Source organism: Carassius auratus, chromosome 32 (genome assembly GCF_003368295.1).
Source record: "Carassius auratus strain Wakin chromosome 32, ASM336829v1, whole genome shotgun sequence".
NCBI classification, from domain to species: Eukaryota; Metazoa; Chordata; class Actinopteri; order Cypriniformes; family Cyprinidae; genus Carassius; species Carassius auratus.
Window position 1 is genome coordinate 14,325,559 of NC_039274.1, and position 25,971 is coordinate 14,351,529.

Here is a 25,971-nt window from a genome sequence, read left to right on the forward strand (position 1 = left end):
TCTTATGTGCAGAATTGCAAACATTTTTGTATTACAACTTTTCTGAAATGTTTGAACATGCAAATTGCAGAAAATCTAATTAGATATACAAATTTGCATACATTACCACAAAACAGTCTGAAGCTTGGTTCATAATTCTTGTTCATTTTGTAGACTTTGTAAATTAGAGTCAAAGGTTCTTACAGAGGGGATTTAAGATATCCATCTAATCACTCCATAAATCAGAAAATACGGTCACCTCCAGAACAAAATAAGCATATTTTCAACATTTTTATGAAAAGAATGTATAATTATTGATGAGCAAATGCATCTGTAAAAACCTTCCGGATATGGATAGGAATAAAACTGTAAAGTTTATGTAAATGCTACTGAAATGGGGGTTTCTACATTGACAAAGATCAATTGTATGTTTAAATTATATATTTAATTCATGTTTCACAAAACAATTTAACACAATTCAATAATCTACATAAAAATTTAAAAAAAAGATAGAAATAAGTCCCTCCCTTTAGAAGAGGAAATCAGACTCTGTTAAACGTGAAGGGTTTTATAAAACCCATTAATTGTTCCTAATGAATTCTCTGAAATGAAATCTTTAAGCTTTCACATTCTGGTGTGAAATGACTTGACCTTAAGTGCAATAATAACATTTCTAAAAGCTTTATAAAATACCTTTGGTATATTTTTGCACGTGGATGTGATTGATGGCCAGAGGCATTAAGTTTGAGCTATAATCCATTATGAGGTAATATGCCCAAATAAATCTTCCCATAATTAAGACCGATCCTTCATAGCTATAGGACAAGTTGTTTTTTTAAGACCCAATTACACCTGTCTGAGATTTGGTCAGAGAGGGAGGAGTTTAGAGGAGGAGGGTGAGACTGAGGCTGGGAGGATATATGGAGAGGATCCAAGGTGGAATAAAAAGTTCCCCCTGCTCTCTTGCTCTCATAGCAGGACCCCATTAGATTTATGTCAAACATACACCCTTAATTTATGTTGTACCGATAATGCATTTGTGGTCCCGAATAGCCTCCTTTCTTGTTCCATCACTGGATGTTTCTTTAATTATATGTCAAAGGCCATAAAACTCCAAATGAAAATATCATCCCCCAGTTTTTCTTAAATATTCCATTTCAACAAAAGATGCTGATATCTCCAGTGCAAATAAAAACTCAAAACATATTTTAATCATCGCCATACACTCTTGATACTTCGACTGAACACCTGCACTTAAAGTCGGTAAATGTACATCTTTCCACAAACTTTGCTTGTCCTTTCTCATCACCAACATCAAGAGAAACTCTACACATCAGTGTTTGTAAACAATCAGATGTTCAGCACCTGCATGATGTCACATTCCTCACTGAACAGATGTTGGGAGACAGGTTATTACTGAGAAGGTGAAGAGAGAAATCTAAAATCTTATACAAATGCTGTGTGAACATTAAAAGATGTAGACATATACATATTCACATATCCATCATCATCAGCTCTCTGCCAACCAACCTTGCTGACATACTTCACTCCACTTTAGTTTACTGAATTGTTCGGAGCAACAGCAGATGTTGTAGTAGTGTCCAGTACACATGCCTTGGCTTTGAAGTCACACTTTTCCTTCATTGATCAATTCTGTTTCACTTAAAAATCTCCCCTTGGACTACTTATCTAAAAACAACCTAAAAGTCATCAGTCCATTTTTATTTTATTGCACAAAAATTTTTTTTTTAGCATAATTATCCATCGCTATAATGGCAAGGCCCAATGTGTGGAATACACACACATATATATTTGAGGCCTGAAATCTCATAAACAGGAAAGTTGCAGCTGGCCACTATTGTATTTTCAAAGTGAAGTGTACTGTAACTTTCTTTAGGTAAATAAGTCATCATTACTACATGATTAAAACAAGATGACTACACACCATTGTCTGTGCTACTGTTCTACCACCCGTTAACCTTCACACATCCTGCCATGACTCTGATCTATTAAACTCTTTTGTTGGTGGCACATTAGCCATAAAATAATTTTTAGTCTGGAAAATGTATAGCTCAGAGTTTTCAACAAATGGTCTACCGTTAGCAAGACTTGTATCAAGGTGTGTATAGCTGAAGCGGTGTGACATAAAACCAAGGCAACTCTTTAGTATACTGTACTGAAGAAGTTTCAGGCATGCTGTTACTTTGGAGAAGCTTGTTTAGCTTGTTCTTGAGTTAGCGAGGCTAATGCATGCATTTTATTGGTAGACACTCAAGTTGTGCAGCACTATGGTGACAAAGAGCAGTTGAAACCGTAAAATGACATGGTCTTAAAACATCCCCTCTTGAAGTTAGCAATGCAAAACCAAGGAAAATCTACAAGTAAATTTTGCGTTGCCATTTTATTCTTTCGGTATCTCCAACATTTAGATCTTCCTGTTTAATGTTAGTGCTTTCGCTCAATGGACGCATTCTGGGAAGTTGCTTTGAAATTATAAATGAATTATGTACAAGTTTACGCTCTTTGAAGTAAAAATAAAACGGAGCATATATTGGTACGTGCCACAGCTTCAAACTTTCTGTTTCTCTGTTTTTATATGCCCCAACACCTTCTGTAAATCACTGTAGATCCACAGCAGACGCATTGTCTGTCCTTTCTGATCATTTTCTATCTGGTCACCACGACAAAAGACGAATATTCTTGTCTGGGTTTGAAGGCCATCAAGGAGATGAAGTATTCCTCAGCTGAGCTCAAAGCCAGCAGAGGATTCAATAGCATAGAGTAACTTGTTTCGCATTAGCTGAGGGTCACAGAACTCCGGCAGCTTGAGAAGGTTCATGCAAGTGCTAGCAGTAGGGAGACGCTCCAGGTCAGTGCCTCCGTTATGGATGCAGAAGGCCGGGTACAGCTCCTACAGAGAATGAGAAAGCAGGGTGTCTCATAAACATTTAGGAACAATATTCTACAAACACATTTGATCATATACATACATGGTAGAAATAAGGGGTGGTTGAAAAGAAACAGGAAGTGCTGAATGTGAAGTGAAATGTTAACATAAAAAAAAAATTTGTGCAAAATAAAGGCATAAAACATGCCTTTCTACTGAGTTGAGTTTTGTGTAAACAATAAATACAGAGTGACCAGTCTTGTCTAATTCACAAGTCACTTTTTTCTTTTTCAGTTCTTTTAATGAACTGGTCAAAAACACTTGACGTTAATGGGTTAAATCAGTCTGACCCATCTTTCACAGAAAGAAACTCTTTGAATCGCTCAGGGCGGATACTGAATCAACATCTGACTCACTTACTGAAACTGCAAGTTATTTTTAATCCCATTAATGACTGTAACCAGATAAATATTGGAAGTGGCACATTCCATGGACGAGATTCCATGAAGAGCATTATTAGACCGTTTTCTAAGGCTGCACAAACAGCACATTCTGAACTTGTTCATGCTCATACCAGTATCGTTGCTTATTGAGGAAGTGTATCGTTGCTTATAAGAGGACATTACTGGTAATGTTACAACTTCCCATACCAGTAAATTGGCAAAACAAATTTACGGGTATTTTTGAAAAGCTCCTGTTCACACATGATCTCTAAATGGGAATTTTCCGGTCATTTACCAGTAAAGACGGTATGTGTGAAAGCGCCTGTTGTGTCTACACTGCTCACGACCACAGATGAGCCACACAGTACAGCTTCAAACTGAAAGTGAAAGTTCCAGATCCATTTCTACTGTCAGTGTAGTGCAAGCAAGTGAAGGGGCATCAGTGGACCACCGATAACAACAAGTTCTCTTTTTAAACATTTTAAATGGACAGCATCTGTGCAGATAAATAACAACAGCCTAATATCGGATGCAAAATCTAAGCTTACAACTTTTCAGATCTGTGAAAGGTTACTGGAAGAACAACAAGATAGGCCTAATGAAAAAATGATCCACGTGGCTGTAAGGCTCAACCCCAAAATGCACCTGATTAAACCTGCTTTAACGGGCCAATTCTTCTAACAATTAAGGTATTAAAGTATCGTTGCTTATTGAGGAAGTGTCACGATGGGAGCCATCGTCTTGAAAGAAGCGTATCCATCATCTTTTATAAATAGCTCTCTGTGACAGGGCTATTTCTCCCCTAATGAATTCTGGGGTGTTTAACGGCACCTAATTAAGGCTGAGCTGGCTAAAGAGGCAGACGAGGTGGGAGGCCATCTCCCCTTGATCGGTCTCTCTTCGTCTTTTTCCTCTTGCTCCTCCTCTCCACCCGTTCCTCAGAGCGTCTGCACCAAAGTCAAATTCATTAAACAGCCCCACTTTAATTTTGGCAGTAACACATATCGGTGGAATTGCTCAAATGATTTCCCCCCCTCCCAAATTCAAGGTAATCCGCTTTAAACTGATGACAGCTATTAAAATATGTAATAAAGTCAATGAAATGACAATTACTGTCCTTGGTTAGTCCAAGTAAGGCATAAAAACACATTTAATGATGTTTCTGTTCTCCAGATTTTGCAGAGCGTAATAAGCACAACGGACAGACTCCACACTGTGACATACAAGAAAAAGACTTAAGATTACATTCCTAGAGGATGAGACAATACTAATCCTGTTAAATAAGTCGGCAGGATAAGAATAAGATGAAGTCGGCAGAATTCTCTAATACTCATTTTTTTGGCCTGTGATTACACGCTAGATCCAGTCAATATGGTCAATAAAAGTGCCACAGAATTCAAAAATCACTTTTATAAGGTGTTTGAACACAGTTGTGTGGCCACAGTGTGTGAAAACAATCAGCCTATAATGGGTCTCTCCACACAAGCAGTTCCAGACTACAAGTCTCGCTCATTTGTGAAGCATATACACAGCCCTGAGTGAGAAGCTGCAGTCCGTCATTACTGTTCTCTAGCTGTGGCTGCTGGAGGTATGTGCCAGCGCCAAAGCGCCAATGAACATAGGAGTCTCCGTAGACAGCGGAGGACACAAAGGAAATATCCTGGAAAAAAGTTGGAGTTGTCCAAAGATTGCTTCTGAAAGAGGGATCGATACCAACGCTTCAGGTGCAATGTCTCTGCCTGTTTTCACTAATGCTTCCTTCACTTGCTACCAGAATGATCGTGAATAGGAATGTGGTAGTTAAAATTGCATTTGGTAGCAATGTGTGAGGTCAGTAAACATGGTCACATAACACCTATCTGCCCACAAGCATGAGCTCTTGAAGCTCCGCATTCTTCAGAGAAGAGAGCAGGGTTGCCAGGTTTTCACAACAAAACCCTTCCGCGGACTTGAAAAGCAACCCACAACAACAGTGTTGAAGTAGCCCAATTCCACCGGAAACCAAGGACTTGGCAACGCGGGAAGGGAGGCTGGTGCACCGGCTCATTTTCACGTAAAAGGGGACACACACATAAACAGAGCGTTTTTGATCATACACTAAAAGTGCCAATTTCAAGAAGCTATAAAAAATTATTTGTGGGGTATTTTGCATACCCACTCTGGGAACTTCAGAGAACAATTTAAAATACTGTACCAATGCCATTCTATGGGACCTTTAAGTCAAAGCCATTTGAACAGCCAGTTCAACAGGGCATTTCTAAGTTTTATCAGTCAGATGGATTTGACACATGCAGTGGCACTTGGCAAAGCCTCAAATAACAATCCTAAGGGTCACAACCTCTCTAGCACAAACAGAGGTCAAGATAAGGCCTATCCTGAAAACTGTTATAATGTGAAAATGATTTGTTACAATGAGCCTGTTTGTTCATACACCCTTGTGTAAATTAATGACGATATACTACGACAAAACAATCCGTTCACTTCATTATTTCTCTGTTAAGAAAGGGAGCAGAATTCTTTGCGGTGGGGATCTTGATAAGTTTATTGAATACAATTTTAAATCATCGGCAGGTGTGAGCTGGCGTGAACTTCATCTGAACTCCATATGTGATAACAGATGCTAGTCATATCGATGCAGCTAAGTTGGGTCATGTCTGCACATTTCACTTTTCCTGTGAACCCACCATGCAATCCCAGAACAATTATTAACTCATGTTTAAAGAGTTCAGACACAACAGATCAGAACCTCCGATGTCTTTCACATGTCAAAAGTTTATTAAAATCATATTTTCAGGGGGGTGTTGGTCAATCTCACTAACCTTGAAGCCTAAGAGCGGAGGCCGTGAGCAGCTCGTAACAAACTTTAGCAGCTTGCGTTTTTCCTCATCGCTGAAGCTCTCCACCACATCCCAGAATAGTTTGATCACTGGATGATTTGCTGTATAACCTCCTGAATAATACAGCAACAGTTAAGAAAAACAATAAAGTTAAGAATATAATGCATAAAATGAAATTCTAAAGACTTGCATAACTAAACCCTTCTGAATTATCATTATTATGAGCTTTAGTTAATGGAACCAAATTCATGTCCTGTCCAAGCAGAGGAAAAGTTGAGTCATTCGAGTTCACACATAAGGCTGGAATACACTAGACAACTTTTAAAATAACCAGGCATCATAAACTTGCTGCCTTTGAAAATAGTTTCAGTAAAAAAAAAAAAAACTAGGCATTGCATCATAAAGTAAACATTTGAGGATCACACAGTACCAGACTGTTAAAGGGATAGTTCACCCAAAAATGAAAATTTGATGTTTATCTGCTTTCACCTACATTTTGGATGCCCTGGGGGTAAGCAGATAAACATCAAATTTTCACCTTTGGGTGAACTAACCATTTAAGTCATTCTCAACACAACAAACTCATGCACAAACATACAGCTCATTGCTAGGAGGTGCGTGTGAAAAGAAAACAATGTGTTCTAAAACTGGTACATTGCTCTCCATTACTAATAAATACAGAATATAAAAAATATCAACCTGACCTTAAATAAAGCTCAAAATCGAAGATGAAATGACTCATAAAAAGTGTTATGGGTGTTCTTGTAGTACCTGAGTAGTTGGTAAATTTCTTTAGGTCTTCCAGACAGATGGGCACAAGTGCACCAGAAATCAGTACCTGAAAAAATAAATGGACTTCAGTTGTTTACGTTTAATAAATGACCACAAATAGGAGTGTTTAAAGTAGGGAGTAAAGAAAAGACAGGCTGTTGATCTCATTGTTACTATTTGATTGATTGGTTTGTATGTAGACAGATGTGCCTTTTCTCACTTTTACAGTGTAAATCTAAGTGTGTGTGTCAGCTGCTACCTGAATTTCCTGCTGATCAAACATGCGCAGCCACTCCAGGTTAACCACGTTGGCCAGGCCCTGTCGAAAGGCCAGGCAGTGTGCTCGGATCTGTTTGTTCAGACGGTAATCGGCCACTAAATGGATGTAGGCTATGCTGTTGGCTGTGGTTACCGGGATGTCCTTTCCACCTGGTTTGAGCTCGACCACCTGGAAAAAGACAAATTGACGGAAGTGTGACAGGCGCCATCACCCTGGGCTCAGTGAGGATTTAATTCCTTGTTGAAAGTGGATCTGTACAGCTGCAGAGGAAAGTGCTGATGGCAATTGAGGAACACGAGTGCACATGGACACCCTTTACCTCGCTAATGAAGGGGAAAGAGAATGAACTGAATGTTTACTTTTACTAGGTTTTTTTATTATTAAAAAAAAAAAAAAAAAAAAGGAATGGGAAATGTAAGTTTATCAATAACAAAACCTACCAATCGGTTACCTATTGTGGCAAAGTTTTTATTGTATTTTTTTTAATCCTTAGTTGTTGTTTTTTTTCCAGAATTTTGTTCTTTTATATTTGATAAAATGTATACATTGTCTATATAATTAAATTGTTATTTAATAATAATTTTAACAATCAACATTTTCTAAATGCTAAAGTGAAAAAATGAGCTTGAAACAAATGTGGAGAGCACATAAAATTTCCCTTCACACACCTTTTTCTTTTTTTACATTACATTATATTTAGTCCTTTAGCAGACACTTTTATCCTAAGCGACTTACAAATGAGGACAATGGAAGCAATTAGAAATCGCTGGTGAGGAGTGGCAATGCTCTAATACTATGCTACCCAGCTGGTATGTTTCTGGTCAACAGAGAAGTTCTTTCAGAGAGATCTAGACAGAGACGTGCTTTATCTCTGTCAGCCAAGACTAACAACAGTTAGATCAATCATTAACAATGCAAGAGAGGGAGAGAGGAGACACAAAAGACAATCAAAAGAGCATTAAAAGTGGGGGGGGGGGGGGGGAGACATGCTGTTCACCTGAGCCTCCCCGAGATCATTGTTGACCACAGTGAAGTTAAGTCCAAGGTCTTCCACATCGCCTTCATAGCTCTTGAGGAAGAGCAGGTTTCGGTACATCTCTGGGTCTAGAGAGGCCAGATGGTGGATGTCCACCTCTGCACTGGTGCCCAAGAGCTTGGACAGGAAGAAACTTGCAAATGGCAATTCCACTAGCATGTTTTCATACAGCGCCTGGGGGACAGGAGAAAGAGAGAGATATTTAACTGAAGACGATGTCCAGGAGGGCAATATCTTCATCCTACTGGCTAATCTGTCCCAAATACTGACACTTTAAACTGAAGAAGCTCAAACTTTAAAAACATCAATTGTATCCTTATCCTGTTCTTCCATTAAGGAGGGGGGAGTCATAAAAGCTAAAGTACTGCAACAGTTCTAAAAAGACCATAACTGAGGGCATTAAAATATACAGGCCTTGAATAAATGATTGCACTAAAATCCCTCGACCACATAAGCTACATGGATTATAAATTTCCTAAATCTCCATAATGCATGCATCTAAAACACACACACACAGAGAGAGAGAGAGGCTGTAAATCAGAGCATTTTCTAAACACAGGTTAATTGCGGGACTTCAAACGTGGGACATTTTTTATGCAAAATAATCCACTTAGCAACATTCATCCCACAAGCCCTGTTGTGGGAACATATGTGCTGCGCCCTCCTGAAACCTATCAATAACGTCGCTCCCGGGAAGAAGCCGCAATAAGGATATGGAGGCACTACGCACACTATTTTTCAAACCTTCAAGTTATTTATGGGTGTTTATTGCCAGAAATTGTGCCAAAATGACTTGGGATAAAAAGGAGTAATGAATGGCCGGGCCTTTTAATATAAGTGAGTGCAGTGGCAATGCAATTAATGCAAATTGTGGCACCATCAGGAGAGTAAATGCCAACAACTTAGCAACTGCCTTCTGTTTCTGCCAAATAAATTTGTAAATTTACAGCATTAAGAATCAATAAAAAACTTAACACACTTGCCATCAATCAGGAGTTCTGACCTTCTCTTTCCTCTCTGTTGCCCTTTGGAGAGGGACAGTTAAGCACTGCTTGTTGAACTGCAGAACACCTGGTATTTATGTGTGTGTGCGTGTGTGTGTGTGTGTGTGTGTGGGCATGAATAGACTGTAGAAGTATTTGTGTGAAAACAATTCAACAGGAGGTCATTCTAAACAAGTGGCTACAAAGTTTCAGTTAAATGGCTGCAGCGTGTCTCAAAACCTTAATAAAAAGTCATTATTTTCTAAGTATCCACTTTCAATATTGTGGAAACACGGTTTTCTTCAACATCATGATCTATAAATGCACTCAGCCCATGCTGTCTACATTCTAATATGCAACAGCAGTTCTGCATGTTCAGATTCAAGATTTTATATATATTTTATATATATTTATATATTCATGATCAGTGTTGTGGGTAACGCGTTACAAAGTAACGCATTAGAGTACTCTAATTACTTTTTTCCTGAAATTTGTAACTTAATGCGTTAGTTTCGTGCGTAAGTAATCAGTAACTTCGTTATTTTTTTTTTTTAAAAAGTAATCCGTTATTTTAAGGAAAGGAAAATCCCGACTGCAGCCTGCTTTTTGTCAGACAGTAGTCCTAGGTCTACTGTGCCACCTGCGGATGTACAGTATCAGCGGAGCCGAAGCTCTGTGATCGTAAAGTCAATGGCTGTGATGCGTCTGTGCCCTGCGCCTGACCCTGTGTGTGTGTGTGTGGGGCTTTTTTTTTTTTCGAACTCCCGGCAAGATAGCAGAGAGGACAGCTTTTGGTTTATGGAAGTACGCACATTATTTTCAATTCGTCAACGAAAAAGAAAAGAACATAACGGTAAAATGCACACTCTGCTTTGGTGAAAAGCTTCTGTCGACCGCCAAAAATTCTACCTCAAATTTAACGCTACGTTTTAATCACTACTTTGAAGAGTAAATGTAAGAGGACTGTGTTAAAGCGAATTTAGGCTTGTGACTGTGAGTGACACTTTAATAATAATTAATTCGGCTATTAAGCGATTTGTCATTTGCCTGTGTGGCAGTGAAGGATTTAATTCGGTTTGTTATCATTTTTGTTTGACAGGCAGCTGTTAATTTCTGTTAGATCATTGGCTGGCTGGTTGTTCATCATTTCTAAATGGATTTAAATCTGCAAGCCTGTTTAAGGTTGTGTTTACAAGTAAGCATACTTGTACTTTGATAACTGCATTATTTAAAGTTAAAGAAAAATCAGGAGTTATCTTGTGGTGCTCATAATGTACAGTAGCCTAGGCTACCCGGGCTGGGTAACGTTAGGTGCGAATTCTGATTAATAATATGTTCTGTGATAAATAAATAAAACGCCATGTAGAATAGCCGATTGCTGACTGTCTATCCTGTTATTGTTATCCTGCAGTGTTAATTTAGTCGGATGACTGACGTTATTCATTGTCGGGAGTCACGACTTCTAGGTGCATTTAAAGGGGACAGGGGCTATGTCTGTCGTGTGTCGTGTGTGAGCCGCTGCAAACGGCTTTTAATTTTTGGTAACGCATGAGTACTCTAACGCGTTACTTTTATGAATAGGTAACGCTGTATCATAACTGATTACTTTTAATTGATGGTAACGTTGTAACCTAACTAACTACTTTCCAAAGTAACTATACCCAACACTGTTCATGATTTTATAAGTCACATATGCAGCCATATACAAAATACAACTTGCAGTGAAATGTAAACCTGGTAAACATTGTTGACTGTCTGTATATTAAATATATAAACAGTAAGCTAAAAATGGTAAATGGTTTTACTAATTCTGTTGAAACCACTGATTATCAGGTTCACACAAAATCTGCATTTGAAATGATGCCATAACTATATTAAAATGAGCAGAAAAGCGGATTTCGCAAATCCAAACTGTATCAAATTTTCTTCACTGATTCCACAACAAAAAAAAGATTTTCTTTTGACAGAAATATTTAGCCAGCAATATAACATTACCTCTTATTTGAAAAATAAATAAAAAAGGGTCACTACATCACAGAAATGATCAACAGTTTTTTTCTGTGTGTGTGTCTTCTGTGTGTGTGAGGCCAGCCAAACTGCAACAGTGATGCAACTGTAATCTATACAGGTCGTCTTTATAAGAGCACTAAACAAATATCAATATCCCCTCAGTCTGCCACTCCTTCACATATTTATGGAGAGAGAAGGAGGGTTAATTGAAAGTCAAATTCAAATTAATCTCGTCACCTTAATTGTTTTGCCCATTACTGAGGAGAGGGGGCAATTGAATGGAATAGGATCAGGAAAGTAGGAGGGCGGGGGCAGCCATTCCTCAGAGCAGGAGCTCGCTTATGTCCCTTCCATCGCACAAGGTGTGCGTATGTGTGCGTGTTCATTATAGCGCTCTAATAAGTGGCCAGAATTGCCTCTCCACAAGTGGTGTTGATGCCCGTGACTGTAAAACTGATCAAAACTCTATTACCAGTGGCACGGAGCCTGTTATTTATGGTGCTAGCTGATTTAACGTCCATGGCCAAATGCGACGGCTACACAAACAGAGATGGGGAATCGTGGACTAATGGAGTAGCCTAATTGAGCAGCGGGCTTCTTGGCATGAGGTAATTCATCTACCCTTCCCCCAGTCAATGTGCTTCGTGATAAACAATCCTGGGCATACGCATTAATGAAACTTTAAAAACATTAGCGGCTAATAAATACCAGCTAGCGGACACACGAATGAGATGGTCAAAACAACAGCGACAATAAATTGTGGCTCAAGGTGTAGACATTAAAGGAAAACACAGGGCAAAATTAGGATAATTAGAAAAGTTATTAAAAAGGGCTTATGGTAAAACATTTTCCACTTATCAACCCTTTTAATTAACTACATACTGGTAACTATGTGTACAGATTCTGGAAATGCTTGGAAACTGTGAATTGTAATTTTTGAAGCTAAATTAAAGTTGCTAAACAGCCTAAATTTTCATGCAGCCAAACATTTCTTATGTTTTGACGGAGGTTTCGTACATGTCACTTTCAAAATGATCTTACAAAAATAAACCTAGATCAAGGAAAATGTGGAGCAAAAGGGCACAAATAAACTTGATTTTAAACCGCAGTGGCCTCGTAAATCAAATGGATAGGATTTATAATGGTAACTAAGCTACTCATCCTGAAACCATTGACTGAAGCTGAACTTTGACCTTCAGCATTGATCTAAATCACCTTTTTTGTGTTTGAGAGTGTATGAAAGTGAAAGACAAATGAAATAAAGTAAAATTCCAAAAGACAAGCCACTGCAAGAGTTATCAAATAATTCATTTACGGTAAAATAATGTAAACAAATGGTGAACAGGTCTAGCAGGTTAGATTAAAGTGATTCTGTAATGCTCTATCCTCGCTGTGCCACAGAAGAGATCAAAATGTTACAGTGTAGTGCACTAGATGATGTGAACCTCGTCTTACCTTTCCCAGTATCCTGCCAAGGAAGTAGTAATGCCAGGTGAAGGATTCTCCCATAAGCATCTCGGCAGTGGGACTCGGATAGAGAAGACCTTCATTAGTTGTCTTGAAGAAGCCTTGGTTAGGATTAAAGCCCGACTTCAACAGCTCATTCAAGAACTCTCTGAATATTCCTCCTCCGTCAATGCCAGCTTCATCTAGCCCATGTGCATTGAGCAAATGAACCCTGATCCTCTTCTTAAGATCAGGCTCTGAAATGGAGATAAACAAATGTATTTAGCATGTTCCACACAACACCCAGTAAAAGTCGTTACGTCTTTGTGGGGTAGACTACAATACAGGGAATAATATAATGAGAAAACATATTAATGAATTTATGTGGTAAAATTAGACAATCATATTTTCAATTAAACTATTTACATGTCACTTAAACCCACAATGATATAAAAACTAGGCAATATGCGCATTAATCCAAATAAATGAACTGTTTTGACCAGATCATTTGCAATTAGACTATGTCATAACGCAATCTTTTTTTTCATGTCATCTGTAAAATCACAACTAAAGAGACTTTCTAAGAGACTCAAGAGGCGAGTTCTTACACTCAAGACGCCTTGCACTAAATCATCTAAACCACTTTTGTTGACAGCTGCTATTAATTATCATATCTAATTCTTAAGCAAGGTTAATGCCTTTTTCCCTACATTCATTGTGCTAACTGCTTTTTATTAGGGGAGTTTTCAACACGTTTGAAGGGGTAGGTTTGCCTCGTTTACCATTTTCGAGGGATAATTTGTCGAAAGCATCTTCATAGATGTAGTTCCTTCGAATGGTGATATTTACGCCATCCAAAAAAGGGCCCTCTCCTTGCACTTCACGCTTATCAGCGTAGATCAACTTCTGGAAGATCTAAAAGACAGAATGAACAAAGTTTAGTTCATTAACATCATTTAACACCTCAGAAACTGAGCATGCGTTCATTTGGATTTTTATTTGTGTTTCATATCTAAAGCATAATACACAATCTCATCACATAATTACAACGTTTTGACCAGTGTTGGGCACAAAACATACTCCACAGCATACCTTCACTCTCTCCTCAAAGGGTACAACAAACGGAAGTTCGGTGAGGATTGCCAAATGTCTCTCCTCTGATACTGACAATGGTGGAGGCTCCAGTCCAACTGGGAGGGAAAATAAACATTTCTGTGAACCTGTATTCTTTAAGTCCACTTTAACAAATATCTCATTACAAACAAAAAACGCTTTTCAACCAAAAATCTAATAATATGATTAAATTATGGCTGTGGCTCTTCAATGCTGTCGATATAAGATCAATTCCAGCTTGCGTTATTTGTCAATCGTGTTTTTGATATCATTGTCACTTCTTGCACTCTCTCTGCACATATGCATGTAATGAAAATGGCAAAAATAAACAACGTGTACAAATATAATAAAAACACCCAATAATGTGTTGTTTCACCTTTAGAAATCCATCCAGTAATTTATACTTCTGCTCTTTAATATACATGGACAACAAAAGACAAAACACTATAGCAATTCACTAAATAAGCAAATAATAATACTTAATAATACTTTTATTCATAAACGATGGATTAAAAGTGACAAAAGTCAACAAAGAATCCAAAAAAAAATAGATCATGGTTTTCTCTAAAAAAAGGAACCGGAGTAATGACTGCTAAAAATTCGGCTTGGCATCACAGCAATAAATTACATTTGAATCCATTCAAACAGAAATCATAAATTATTTTAAATAGTAATGATATTTCACAGTATTCGCATTATTTTCTGAATTTTTTTTTATCAAATCAGTGGGTCTTTTTAAACAAAAGAAACTTGATGCCTGTTGGACCTACTTCATTTGCCTTGCTGTGTGCAGTATTTACAGAGCATCCCATTAAAGATCACTCAATCCCCACCCTGTCTTTCCTGCCACACACTTTTAATTAACTCAGCAGCGATTTGCCCATCCACCTGTCCTCTCGCTCCATTACAGGGACGTTTGTTTTGTATTAAAACTCCGTCCTACAAACGTTTTGACCATAGGAAAAAAAACTGCCATAGCAGCAAATGAGAAGTGTCATTCATCTAATACCCTGCCTGCATGGTGGAATGGTTCTGCTCAATTAGTCAGGCCTCTCTCTCTCTTTCCACAAACCAGCCATCAAGGGGCCATCTTGGTGGAGAAATATGGTGCAGCATGGTCAATACAGGAGCCATTCGTCACTACCTCGCAAGCCCATTTAGGAAAATGAAAAAGGTCCGGACAAACAGGCAGCCAGATGTGTCCAGCCTTAGGCTAATTGAATTTTTAAGCACATATGCTCCAGGGAGGCACGGAAAAGACAAGAAACACTGGTACTAGTTTGCATCAACACACTCTTGAGTACTATTACCTGTTTTGAAATGAAATTGCTTGACTGGCTGTTATTATAACTTTGTGTGTGTGTGTGTATTATTATTACTTTAAGTGTGTGTGTGCGTTCCACAACACTTCAGTTGTGGTTGTTCTCCATGGAGAAGTCTCACCATCTAAATTGGACTGAAGCGGTCCGATGCGTCCCATTCTCCTGGTTCTCCACACGTGTCTTGCAGAGGGCACATAGAGCTGAGTCACCTACACACAAATATCAATATATAAATATCTAAAAAGCTATAAGTTATTCCACACATACATATGAAAAAAAATCTTGAATCATTATACGATCATGATAAAATGTATTTATTCTAGGACTGCATAATCAAATTTCTAATCATGATTACAATTATGGATGCCACAATTAGGTAATCATTCAAAGCGGCAATTCATTATTCAAATTCCACTCATGTTATTCTGAGTGCTTGTGTTTTTCTTTTTTCATTGTTTTAATTATATAATACCATGCATTTTTTTATTATTAGTATTATTTAAAGAAGGAACCAATCCAATGTATAGTTGACATTTGAGGCTTAATACTATAGAAAAGCAATAAAAGGTTTGTTTGGTTTATTTTCATATAAAAACATGGCATGCGGTTTCTTCAAACAATGGTAAAACATCATTCAGTGTAAATTGTGATAATGTAACAATCATCAACAATTAACATTTGTCATAATTCATTCTTTTAAATGCAAATGCTTAAATTATGCAGCAAAAGTGTCTAGTTTTCATTGGATCTTTATGGTTTTATCAAAAACAAATATTGCTGTCACTTGATTCTTTGATTGATCAGCAAAACTAGTATTTCTGTTTAATAGTTTGTAATCACATGATTAGACAAATTAATTTGACCTTATCTGCTCTGATGTTGACCTCATGAGACAGCCAGTGACCTGATGGACAGAACGGTCTTCGAATATCTCGGGCTTTCAGCATCTTCACAAGGTTGGTAATCACCTTTACAAATCAAAATGTATTTTAAAAAAAAAGTAATAATAATGTTCAGTACAATATTCCTTCACACATATAAATCATTTCAATATTAAAAGCAATTTAAAATACTAAGCTTCCAAAAAACATTATGATTAAGTCATTAACAGTTCTGCAAGTAGATAAAACTATCTGCCCAATGTAATCCCATTTCTTATCCCAGACAGATAAACTTTCATTGTTAATCAGTTTGTGAGTTGCTAACACAAATATACAGATACTCACTTGTACCAAAAATAATTAAATGCTACAATTCACCAAAAGTCTTTTCTATGTCTTCATTATCTTTAAACACTGCGTTATTAACCCATAAAGTCAATCGACTCCATCCAAATTCATTTATCAACACTTCTGCTTAATACTCATGCAAAAGCTTTTTTCTTCTCCATTCTCCACTGTTAGATTACAGTGTCTAACGAACGTCTGGCTGGCCATTTCTAGAGAACGCCTATCAATCTCTGTCCTAGACATGCTAACACCAGAGAGTCTGTAATAACAGCAAGTGCAAAACTCTGTTGCTAGTGGGTTTATGGGGCAGGGGGTCCGAAGGCTCTTCCTGTCTTAGCGGAATGAATAAGCATTGGTTAATTAGCCCATTGGGTTGAGTGCAGGCCTTAATGGGTCTCTCCAAAACTCCAGCGGTGACATCCCTCTCCAAACACAGCCAAGAAGACAGTTCCATTAGCAATATTAATACAAGCTTAGTTGATCATTTTCATTCAATTAACTTCTTTCAATTAAATAGATAGCTCGACAATAGGAGTGATAAAACATCCGGAGGGACGGCCCATGGCTGGAGCCAAACATTAGTGTGCGAGGGGTCAACAGCGTTAGAGCGGACTGTAAATTGCACATTCAATTTGGGAAATGCGTTTCTCCTGCTTGTACTTCTTTAATGGCTCCTTTTAGCTGACAGGAGGCGTTTTCCGCCATCTTTAGTAGAAATCTTTCAGAACCTTTTGTATGCCGTACTGATTCAACTAGTGGAACCCAAACAAAGAGCGCTCACTTGAAGTGTTCAACTCAGAAGGAATAGTAAACTAAACTATTCCTTCAAACTATGATATACACTGTGTATCACTGAATACAATGATATAATAAATAGTGGACAAATCTATCTATTGGTTTTAAAGCTATTTGTTTATGTAAGTCTACTTGTGAGTGCACTGATCACAGTTTGAAGAAAAGCGTCAAACCCGTTAAAGAAACTTTTAATGATGTCTTTCATTAAAGGGAAAGTTGTGGAATTTTTTTAAAGTTCTTGTGGAGAAACATGTGTACTGATATGTATTGTATAATCATATAAATTGCTTAACGTTAATTGTATAATGCGTCAATCACTGAGATACATATTTATAAATTATGAGATTTAATTTTTAATTGTCAATGTTGAAAAGCTCTACAAATCTAGTGAAATGAAAGGACAGAAGTGGGTCAATGAGCTGTCAACAGCGAGCAAGAGATCTGGTCATCCCACACCGACAAATAAAAAGAAAGAAGACGAGGAAGAGGATGATGGAGGAAGTCTTGGAGTGAAGAAATAAAGACAGCTGACTAAAATCCTAATGCTTTTGTTCAGCTCACTAAGTCTTGGCAAACAACCTATTAATTTCCCGAGTGAGTGCTCTTCCTGCCGGCCTGGTCAGCACTGATGGCCCCAAAACAGATGCCCGGACTATTCGCCTCATTAATTGTCAGCTCATTTAATTAGGTCATCAAAGATATCGTTAGCACTGCTAACACAATGACCGGTTAAAAGTAACGCCCACCATCTACTGAAGATATTATCAGTGCTAACAAAACTGGAATTGATACTAGTGATAATCTTCTCAATACTGGTAACGTTTAATCTTTTTCAGCACATTATGAAAGTGAACTCTGCATTAATATCAGTGAGGAAATAAGAGTGTGAGATGTAGATATTGAGTGAATCACCTTAAAGAGCTGGACCCATCGTTTCTGCTGAGCTTGAATGCGCTGCAGTACCTGGCTGTTAGTTTTCACCCCGACACTGCGAAACGCTGCTACATACTCCTCTTTGTGCTCCGTCTTGGTCTCAGGATAGGCCAGCTTAATGATTCCCAGACACGCGTCCCGCAAACAGCGAGACAATGTCACCAACTCCGCCAGAGAGAAGGGCATCATTGACGACTGGCTCTGACCTGCCCAAACAATGACTAAAATTTCAGGAGTTCTGTAGAATTAACAAGATTCTGAAACAGTAATCGAATACATGTTCATACCATCTGCTGAGCCAAAGAACTCGCTGTCGTGCACAGAGATGAGTGAATGACTGAAGAGTGAGCTGAAGAGATAGAAGAGAGGAATGATCCTGTTGGAGTCCTCCGGAGACATTGGAGATCCTCGAGACATCACCTGCAACAAGGGAACCATAGAGCTACACAAAAGAGAGAGAGGACCAAAAAAAATGGCATCGTCAATATGATACTCAAGATGCACGCATTAGAAAATAACTGTAGAAAACTTACCCTGTGATCATTTTAGTCTTCATAGATGTGATTAAGTGCCAAAGGTGTCTAAGAAAGCGGGCATTGAAGGCTAAACTGTACAAAAGCCTGAAAAACACACGCACAAAAAAAAAGAGAGAGAAATAAAGATATTGAAGTAAAACAGTGGATACCACCAAACATAATGTAGACTAATAAACAATACCCTTACTGAACATTATTCACCAAAGTGCTACAGGAACTATGCTCGTCACTAAATGTGCAAATAACCACATCCCCTGCCCATAAACCCTAAACTTCCCAAATTTCCAGCAGGACTCATAAAGTAGAAAAAAAATAATAAACAACCCAGTGAGCTGGAATTTCTCGTCTTTGTATGTGGCCACAGGAAAGATTAAATGAGCCATTAAGCTTTATTTAGGTGAGGCACCTTCCATTAGTAAACTAGCGGTCTGCTTCAGGGTCGTAAACAGACCAGTGGTTCCTGTGGGGGCTCCATTTAAGTTAATGACAGTCAGAGAGACAATGTAGCACAGCCACAACTGCCTGACCGTAGTAGCAGTGTTGCTATCACAAATTAGATCCTGTGCTTAGGTCACCCTGATCATTAAACCTAACAGCTGTCACACCAGGGGGCATGCGTATTTTGTGTCAAGGGGCGAAAGAATAAATAAAGCATAGTTGGAAGTAATTAATGAAGAAAATTAGATTAAAACTGGTTAAGGTAAGAATGTATACATCCACCTCTCTCACACACACACACACACACACACAAAGTACTTCTGTTTACAAATTTATAGACCTTTCCCCTCAGTATGCTTTATGTCAGATAATTTAAAAAAAATAACAAAACAATTGCAGACCTCTAACTGAAAATGGATGAAACACTGAAATATGTAGACCTTATGTTCAAGCCTTAACTTCCTCAATATAATACAGTAACAAGAAATGCATACATTAAAAATTGTTGATATTAAATCAAGGACTAAATACAGTAAAGCTAATTGCATCTCAGCACCTAATTGCATGCTAGCTAGATGCTAATTGAAACTTCGGTAGGTACAATTCAAATAAAACTGAGTTTAGCACTTTCTAAGCTTTAGAGAGCATGTGTTGGACTGAAATATAATCAAATCAAATGACTTTACTGGACCTCACACAAACACTCTCAAAGTCAGTTTCACTGCTCTAATAACTCTAGCTTTTATTAACATGAATAACTGTGACAATGTTTTTTCTTTCTTTTAACTTCTTAAGGTTCTTTGCATCTTCATAGTGTCTTTAAATAGCCAAAACAAATACAGCAGGCTTAACATTAATGAGACCTTTCCATGGATAAGAACCAAGTGCGCTAATTAAACGAACACAGTTTTGATATTATAATGACCTTCTTTAGTGTGAAATACAGCCATACTCTTCACTTTAAAATATGATCATGTTTAAAAGGCAACCAAGTTTGCGCGCTCACTGGGCACTTCTTTAAAGGTTGTAAATCAGGGCCAGCTGTTATACCTCTTGTAAAACTATCCCATCCACTCCTGCAGGAATTAATCTTCCTAGGCCAGCTAATTATTTTGTACAGATATCCGATAATGACAAAGTAGTGAAGGCAGTATTTATGTTAAAAGCCTTCTCTTCTGGACGGGCTATAAAATATAAAAATACCACCAAATAAAAAAATGGAAAGGATATGCAAGAATCACTGTCCTCCTTATTCCATTCTATCAGCTGAAATCCAGTTCTCATTTTGTTAGCATTGCAGAACCAGAAGTAGATTAAGCAAAGGAAGAGAGAGAAAAGAGCTCATTACACTGACTAATTGATGAGAGACCGCAACTAAAACTGCCCTGGTAATAAAAAAAATTTATAAATAAAACACAGTAAGATGATACTTTAACACCTGACTGCTTCATTAGCAACATTTCTGCTTTATCTTATAAAAAAAACTGTGGAAAAAAGAAGAAAAGACAGAAAAAGTTCGACAGTATGATGTTTGAAATTCTTTTTTTTATACACGTATAAAAGTGCATCCAATTCTCATTTGATTGCAGCTATTTCTTGAATGGATCTCTTTTTATCAGAGTGGTGTAGCAAGCCAAACTTATCTTAAAGTAAGCACAAGTATGCACTGTGCTGTGAATCTGCTTATGTTTGCTATCCTTAATGTTGCAGAAAATGATTCATTTTTTTGATGGGTTGTTTTCGTATATGACTAACCTGACTCTGGGCACCATCATACGATGTTGCACCATCAGTGTGTGACAGATGGAGGCCATCATGGTGAAGATGTCTTCACTTGCCGTGTCTCTCCAAACTAATGTTAGCAGGGCATTAGTCTGCTGCTTGGTGTCCATCTTCTGAACACATTCCGCTGTTATATAATGCACAGATATCCAACTGCCATCCTTTAAAAAAAAGACAAAAGTTTTTAGATCAAAATGATATACTGTGGTACTGTGGATAAGAGAGAATCTGTGTGTACCTGTGCAGCAGGACGCTGTACGGTCATTTCTTCTTCATCTTCTGAATCACTGTTGATGTCAGCTGTACTGTTGCACTCCGTCACTGGCAACAAGGGCAACAGAGTCTGGAGCGCATTCAAGTACAACAGCAACCCTCCTTCGGAGAGAGAACCTATACACATGAAATGGACAGAATAATTGTATTCACTGATCGGTCACCTCAGAAACACACAGTATATGAGTGACACTGTCAAGTGCTATTAAGCACAATGCTTACCCAGTTCTGATTCTCCAACTGTTAGCACAAAATAAAAGAGCCATGGAGCCTGAGCCCGGGCCCGGACAGAGGAGGCTATGGTGGCCTGAAGTGACCAAAGGAAGTTCTGAAATGGGAAAGCTAGTTTTGGGTCTGACAAAGCTGGCACGAAGAAATGATAGATTTGTTCAGTGAAAGGTGCTGAAATGAACTCCTCAGTGAAGGCTGAAAAAACAAACTGCCTGTAAAGGAAAGAAGACGAAAAAAGTTGAGAACCTGTGAATTGTTTATTATATATTGTAACTGTACTGTATGTTTCAGTCTGCAGGAAGGATATTGCCTAATTTACTTTTCTAAATACTATACTATATATCTTATTCAATACTAATATTATTCCCTGTATGTACACACATTTACACAAGCTTTTGGCTATTTGTGTGTCTACAAGACAACTATATTCACAACCTTTGTTTGCTGACAGGAGAGCTTTGACCTAGAAGAACCTTGTTGGTTCCCCATTTAGCACACATATTTTTCTAAAGTGACAGCACAGTAATCCAGTTATTTTAAATGGATGTATTTTGCCTTTGCTTTACAGACAAAAAGTTACAACAGAAGTGGGATGGCCACAATTTGATTGATTCACACTAGAATAAAACCACACCAATTAACAAAATAATTAAAGTCTCTTATGCTCAACAAGGCTGCATTTATTTGATCAATAACGGTTAAAACAGAAATACTCTAAATACTACTCCAATTTTAAAAACAAGAGAGCTTTACATTTTAATATTTTTTAAATACGCGTTTCATTTTTGTGATGGCAAAGCTGAATTTTCAGTGTCTTCAGTGTCACTTGATCTTGCTATTAATTTCTTTAAAAAAATAAATCTTACTGACCCCAAACTTTTGAACAGTAGTATACATTATTAATATAAAAAGAAATCAACAAATTTTAATTTAATGCAAAACTCAGTAGCAAATAAAATCTTGCTGGTTTGTCTGGGTGCATGCCTCTGTGTATGTGTGTGTAAGAGAGCGAGAGTGAGAGAAAGGAGGAGAGAGGACAAACACGAGACTGTACGCACAAGCTTCTTCCCTCACACTTTTGTCGTTCATCAGAGAGTAAAGAAAAGAAAACAGCAGTGTTCGTCACTCAGAGTGTTAGAATGGAGGGTAAATGTTGTGTAAACATTACATGTTGAGTCAATGAGTCTGTCTGGAGTTTACTACTCTCTGTAAACACAGCAGTGAGAGAACTATGTCCATCGGTCTCCTGGAAGGATAAAGCTAACGGTCTGCAGTGAGGGGTCAGTTTGCAGCCTTTTTCCTAGAACCCTTGCATCACACACACCAAAACAAAGACATTCCTCTAACGGCTTGAACTGAATGCTCTCCACAGCGTGTATAGCATGCCTTTTTTTCCCAGTATGCACCTATGTGAATATGTACCTGGTATCTGGGGGGCAGGAGTTGTATGTAAAGTGCAGAGGCTTGAGCGTGTGCTCCAGCAGCGTTTGTGCCAGTGGAATGGAAGGGGCATCACTGTACTCTAGACTCGATGGCAACTTGTGATTCACTAACACATACAGAGATCTGTAGTATCCTAGAAGAGAGAAGGAAAATATCATCACAATAGGTTACAGATGCAAACTTTGGCTAAATCTAAAAAAAAAAGTGTCTTGTGTACTCTCTAAGTGAATATACTCATGTACGGTCTTAATAAATGATAAAGATAAAGGATGGGGCAAAACTCTCTACCTTTCTCTACCATATAGTGCAAGATTTGCTCCATAAGTGCAGCGACATAGTTTTCATCCTTTAGAAAGGGCAAGTAGGTTCTCTCAGATGAAAACACCTCCAGCATCCTCATCGGGACGGTCACATTCAGACTGGAATCTTCACATGCTTGCAATAACCTTAAACAGATAGAGAAAATGCTTAGCAAGCAACCAACAAGAAGATCTAAAGGTTTCCATGTGACTGTGACAGAAGGATTTATTATTTTAGGTATGCAGCTACACAAATCAGTATCTGAGGAACATCTGATTTTACCTGCAACAGTGCCCCAGTATCCTCTTGATCTGAAACAGGCAGCTCTGTCTTTCTGGCCCCGTCAGCAGCTTGACGAACTGAGCATGATGCTTTACCAAACTCTGGCACATCCAGATCTACAGAAGGTTCATAAAGTCAGTGACAGCATAACAATATCAATCTGCCCGACTTCACATTAAAAGGGCCAAGAACAAATCTTCACTGAGCCTCATATGGCTATAATATCTATGTAGAGAGGCCCTCCTCACCATTCTGGGTCTGTCTTCACTTAGTCTGTAAAAAAAGAGAAGCTGGCGAGCAAGTTGACTGAGTATGGCACCGTCTGTGAGCTGAGGGCCAGACCCTGACTGGCATTGACACGCACAGCGGTCAAAGAAGCCCCTCTGAATGGCATGCTATATGAAAAAAAAAAAGAGAGAGAATACTTGGTCATTTAACAATCTGTCGATCAAGAATACAGACAGATTCTCTGTTTGAAGAATCCCTTCAACACTTGTAGAGTTTCAACCGCTTCCACATACTTGCTGTTTTCTGTCTTGGTATCCTCTTATGTAAGACTGAATGATGATTGCATTTTTTAGTCTTTTCCTCTCGTCCTGTGGAAAATTCAAAGAGGAATAAAAAAACATATATGAAGGACAAGGCCGTTATTTCTTATTTGTCCACAACTTTAAGTTTCTCATCCTCATTTCTGACTATAAAATGCAAACATATAACTAAATACTGTACATCTTAGGTTATTCACTGGCAGCTAAAAGTATGTGGACTCTCAAGATACACTTGAAAATGCGTGAATATCATTGCATTCGATTAATAAGTCAAACCATGCTTTTTTTCAGAACTAACATCATTTTTACATTTGCATTTATTTATTTTGCAGACACTTTTATCTAAAGCTCCTTACAAATTAGGAATACAATAAGTGATTCATCATTACAAGTCAAATAAATACGAGAAGTGCTCATAATATAAAGTTTCGGACATTATTTAGAACATTTCTGTCCTATTTTTACAATAAAACACATAGCACTTTAAAAAAAAAACAAAGGCCGATGCTCACCTCCCTTTTCCTTCTTTCTTCTTGTGTTCGATGAAGAAGTGATGCCTTCTCCTCCTGTACAAAACACACATGTGAGACATTTCAAAACAGATCCAACATAAAAATGATAAAACAATTTCTGCCAGATTCATGTAGTCCATATATGGAAATCATTTACACCAAATATTCACAAACATACCACATCATCAGTTTCCAAGTAATAATTGTTGTAGACAAATGTAGAGATGCACAGAACTAGACATTTGTGCGAACAAAGTGCTCAGCATTTCAGACTATTTGATCATTTAGCCATCATATCATATGGAAAACTTACTTTTCTGCTAGCACCCCCAAGAGACACCTTGGGTGTTCTCTTGAAATCTCCCTCGAAACTGAACATGGTTACACTTTTCCCATCGAGCAGCGATCAATGCAAGTACTCGGTGTGCAGAGCAACAAAGTGTTGTCTGTACCTACAAGACAAAGAAAACTTGAGACGGGTGTCAAGCCTATAAACTAAACATTACAAAAAAAACACTGGTCAAATAATTTGTGTGTGATTCTGATGATAAACACTGGTCAAGAAGCTGAAAATACGTGCATGTTAACATACTGCTGAGAATAAAGCAAGCTGTTATGAGGAAGATATTTAAAACAACTCTATCCAAACTCCAGAGGTCAGTCACAGAAGTTTGCAGCGGGACTGACACTAATCTGGCACTTCAGCAGGTGTGATCAACACGAAAAAGAAAGCAGAAATGTCAAAACATTACCGTTGAAATATTGCTTCAACTTTTTGTATACATTAAAAGCCAGGAAATATACCCTAGAGTCATACACATATCTGTGCGCACAAAAAAAATGCCTCGCCATGCAGCCTCGTCTGAGCGAGACATGTTGTACAAAAGGCTGTTTCATAAGAGCCAAACACATTAAATGTTAGTTATGTCTCTAGCCAGGCTAGTTAACGTTAGCTTGCTAACCTACAAAACCAGCAAAGAATCACAATACCAGAAGTTCATCATCATTTATGGACGTGTTGTCGGTAGTTTTAGGTCTAAAGGATCACTCGCGCTGTAGAAGACAGAGTTCAGGTGTTTTTTCTTCAGTCAGATCAAGTGAACTTCTGTTAGCCTTTTAGCTAAAGCTTCTTTGACTAGCTAGCTAATGACTCAGCAGCAGGTCAGTTGTTTTCCGCCTCGACAATTCACCATTTCCCAGTCATTTGCACATATACGTTTATGTTATTGGAGTATGTTAAGATTTAGCGAGATTTAAGGCAGTAATCTGGAAACATGATTGCAGCACTGTTCTGGCATGATAGTTCAGGTTCACACAAACTTCAGTCATCCGTCGCTTCCAGAGTCATCTAGTGATTTCAGTGATGTTTTGCGGCTTTTCTGTTGATGAGTCGTATTAATAGATGAAATGCGAATTGTTTACCTGGTTTTATTGAATGATCAGCCGAACGATACCGTTCAGCGACTGGAAATCAGAGAAAACAAAACCGAAATCGATGCTCTTGCTGTAACTAAACAAACCCAACACTGAGAACAGCCCGCCCACTCAGTAGTAAGGTGAAA

General features: G+C 38.1%; 1 protein-coding gene across 2 annotated transcripts; it reads right to left on the reverse strand.

Annotated features, from left to right (window-relative positions):
- Positions 1-1,162: 1,162 nt before the first annotated feature.
- LOC113051663 (ubiquitin-protein ligase E3C-like) lies at positions 1,163-25,971 on the reverse strand. 2 transcript variants are annotated; one of them, XM_026215589.1, is made up of 24 exons: positions 25,832-25,971; positions 24,723-24,861; positions 24,410-24,463; positions 23,871-23,945; positions 23,598-23,744; positions 23,350-23,465; positions 23,056-23,213; positions 22,747-22,900; positions 21,316-21,536; positions 21,059-21,210; positions 20,794-20,981; positions 18,598-18,684; positions 18,352-18,506; positions 18,044-18,270; positions 15,971-16,075; positions 15,229-15,316; positions 13,765-13,862; positions 13,455-13,587; positions 12,682-12,929; positions 8,195-8,407; positions 7,177-7,365; positions 6,918-6,984; positions 6,129-6,259; positions 1,163-2,890 (listed from the first exon to the last, which is right to left on the reverse strand). In XM_026215589.1, exons 2-24 carry the CDS (start codon positions 24,786-24,788, stop codon positions 2,720-2,722), a joined length of 3,243 nt encoding a protein of 1,080 aa, XP_026071374.1. In that variant the 5' UTR covers positions 24,789-24,861; positions 25,832-25,971; the 3' UTR covers positions 1,163-2,719. The 2 variants fall into 2 exon arrangements, with proteins under 2 accessions (XP_026071374.1, XP_026071375.1); XM_026215590.1 differs by lacking the exon at positions 25,832-25,971 and adding an exon at positions 25,400-25,799.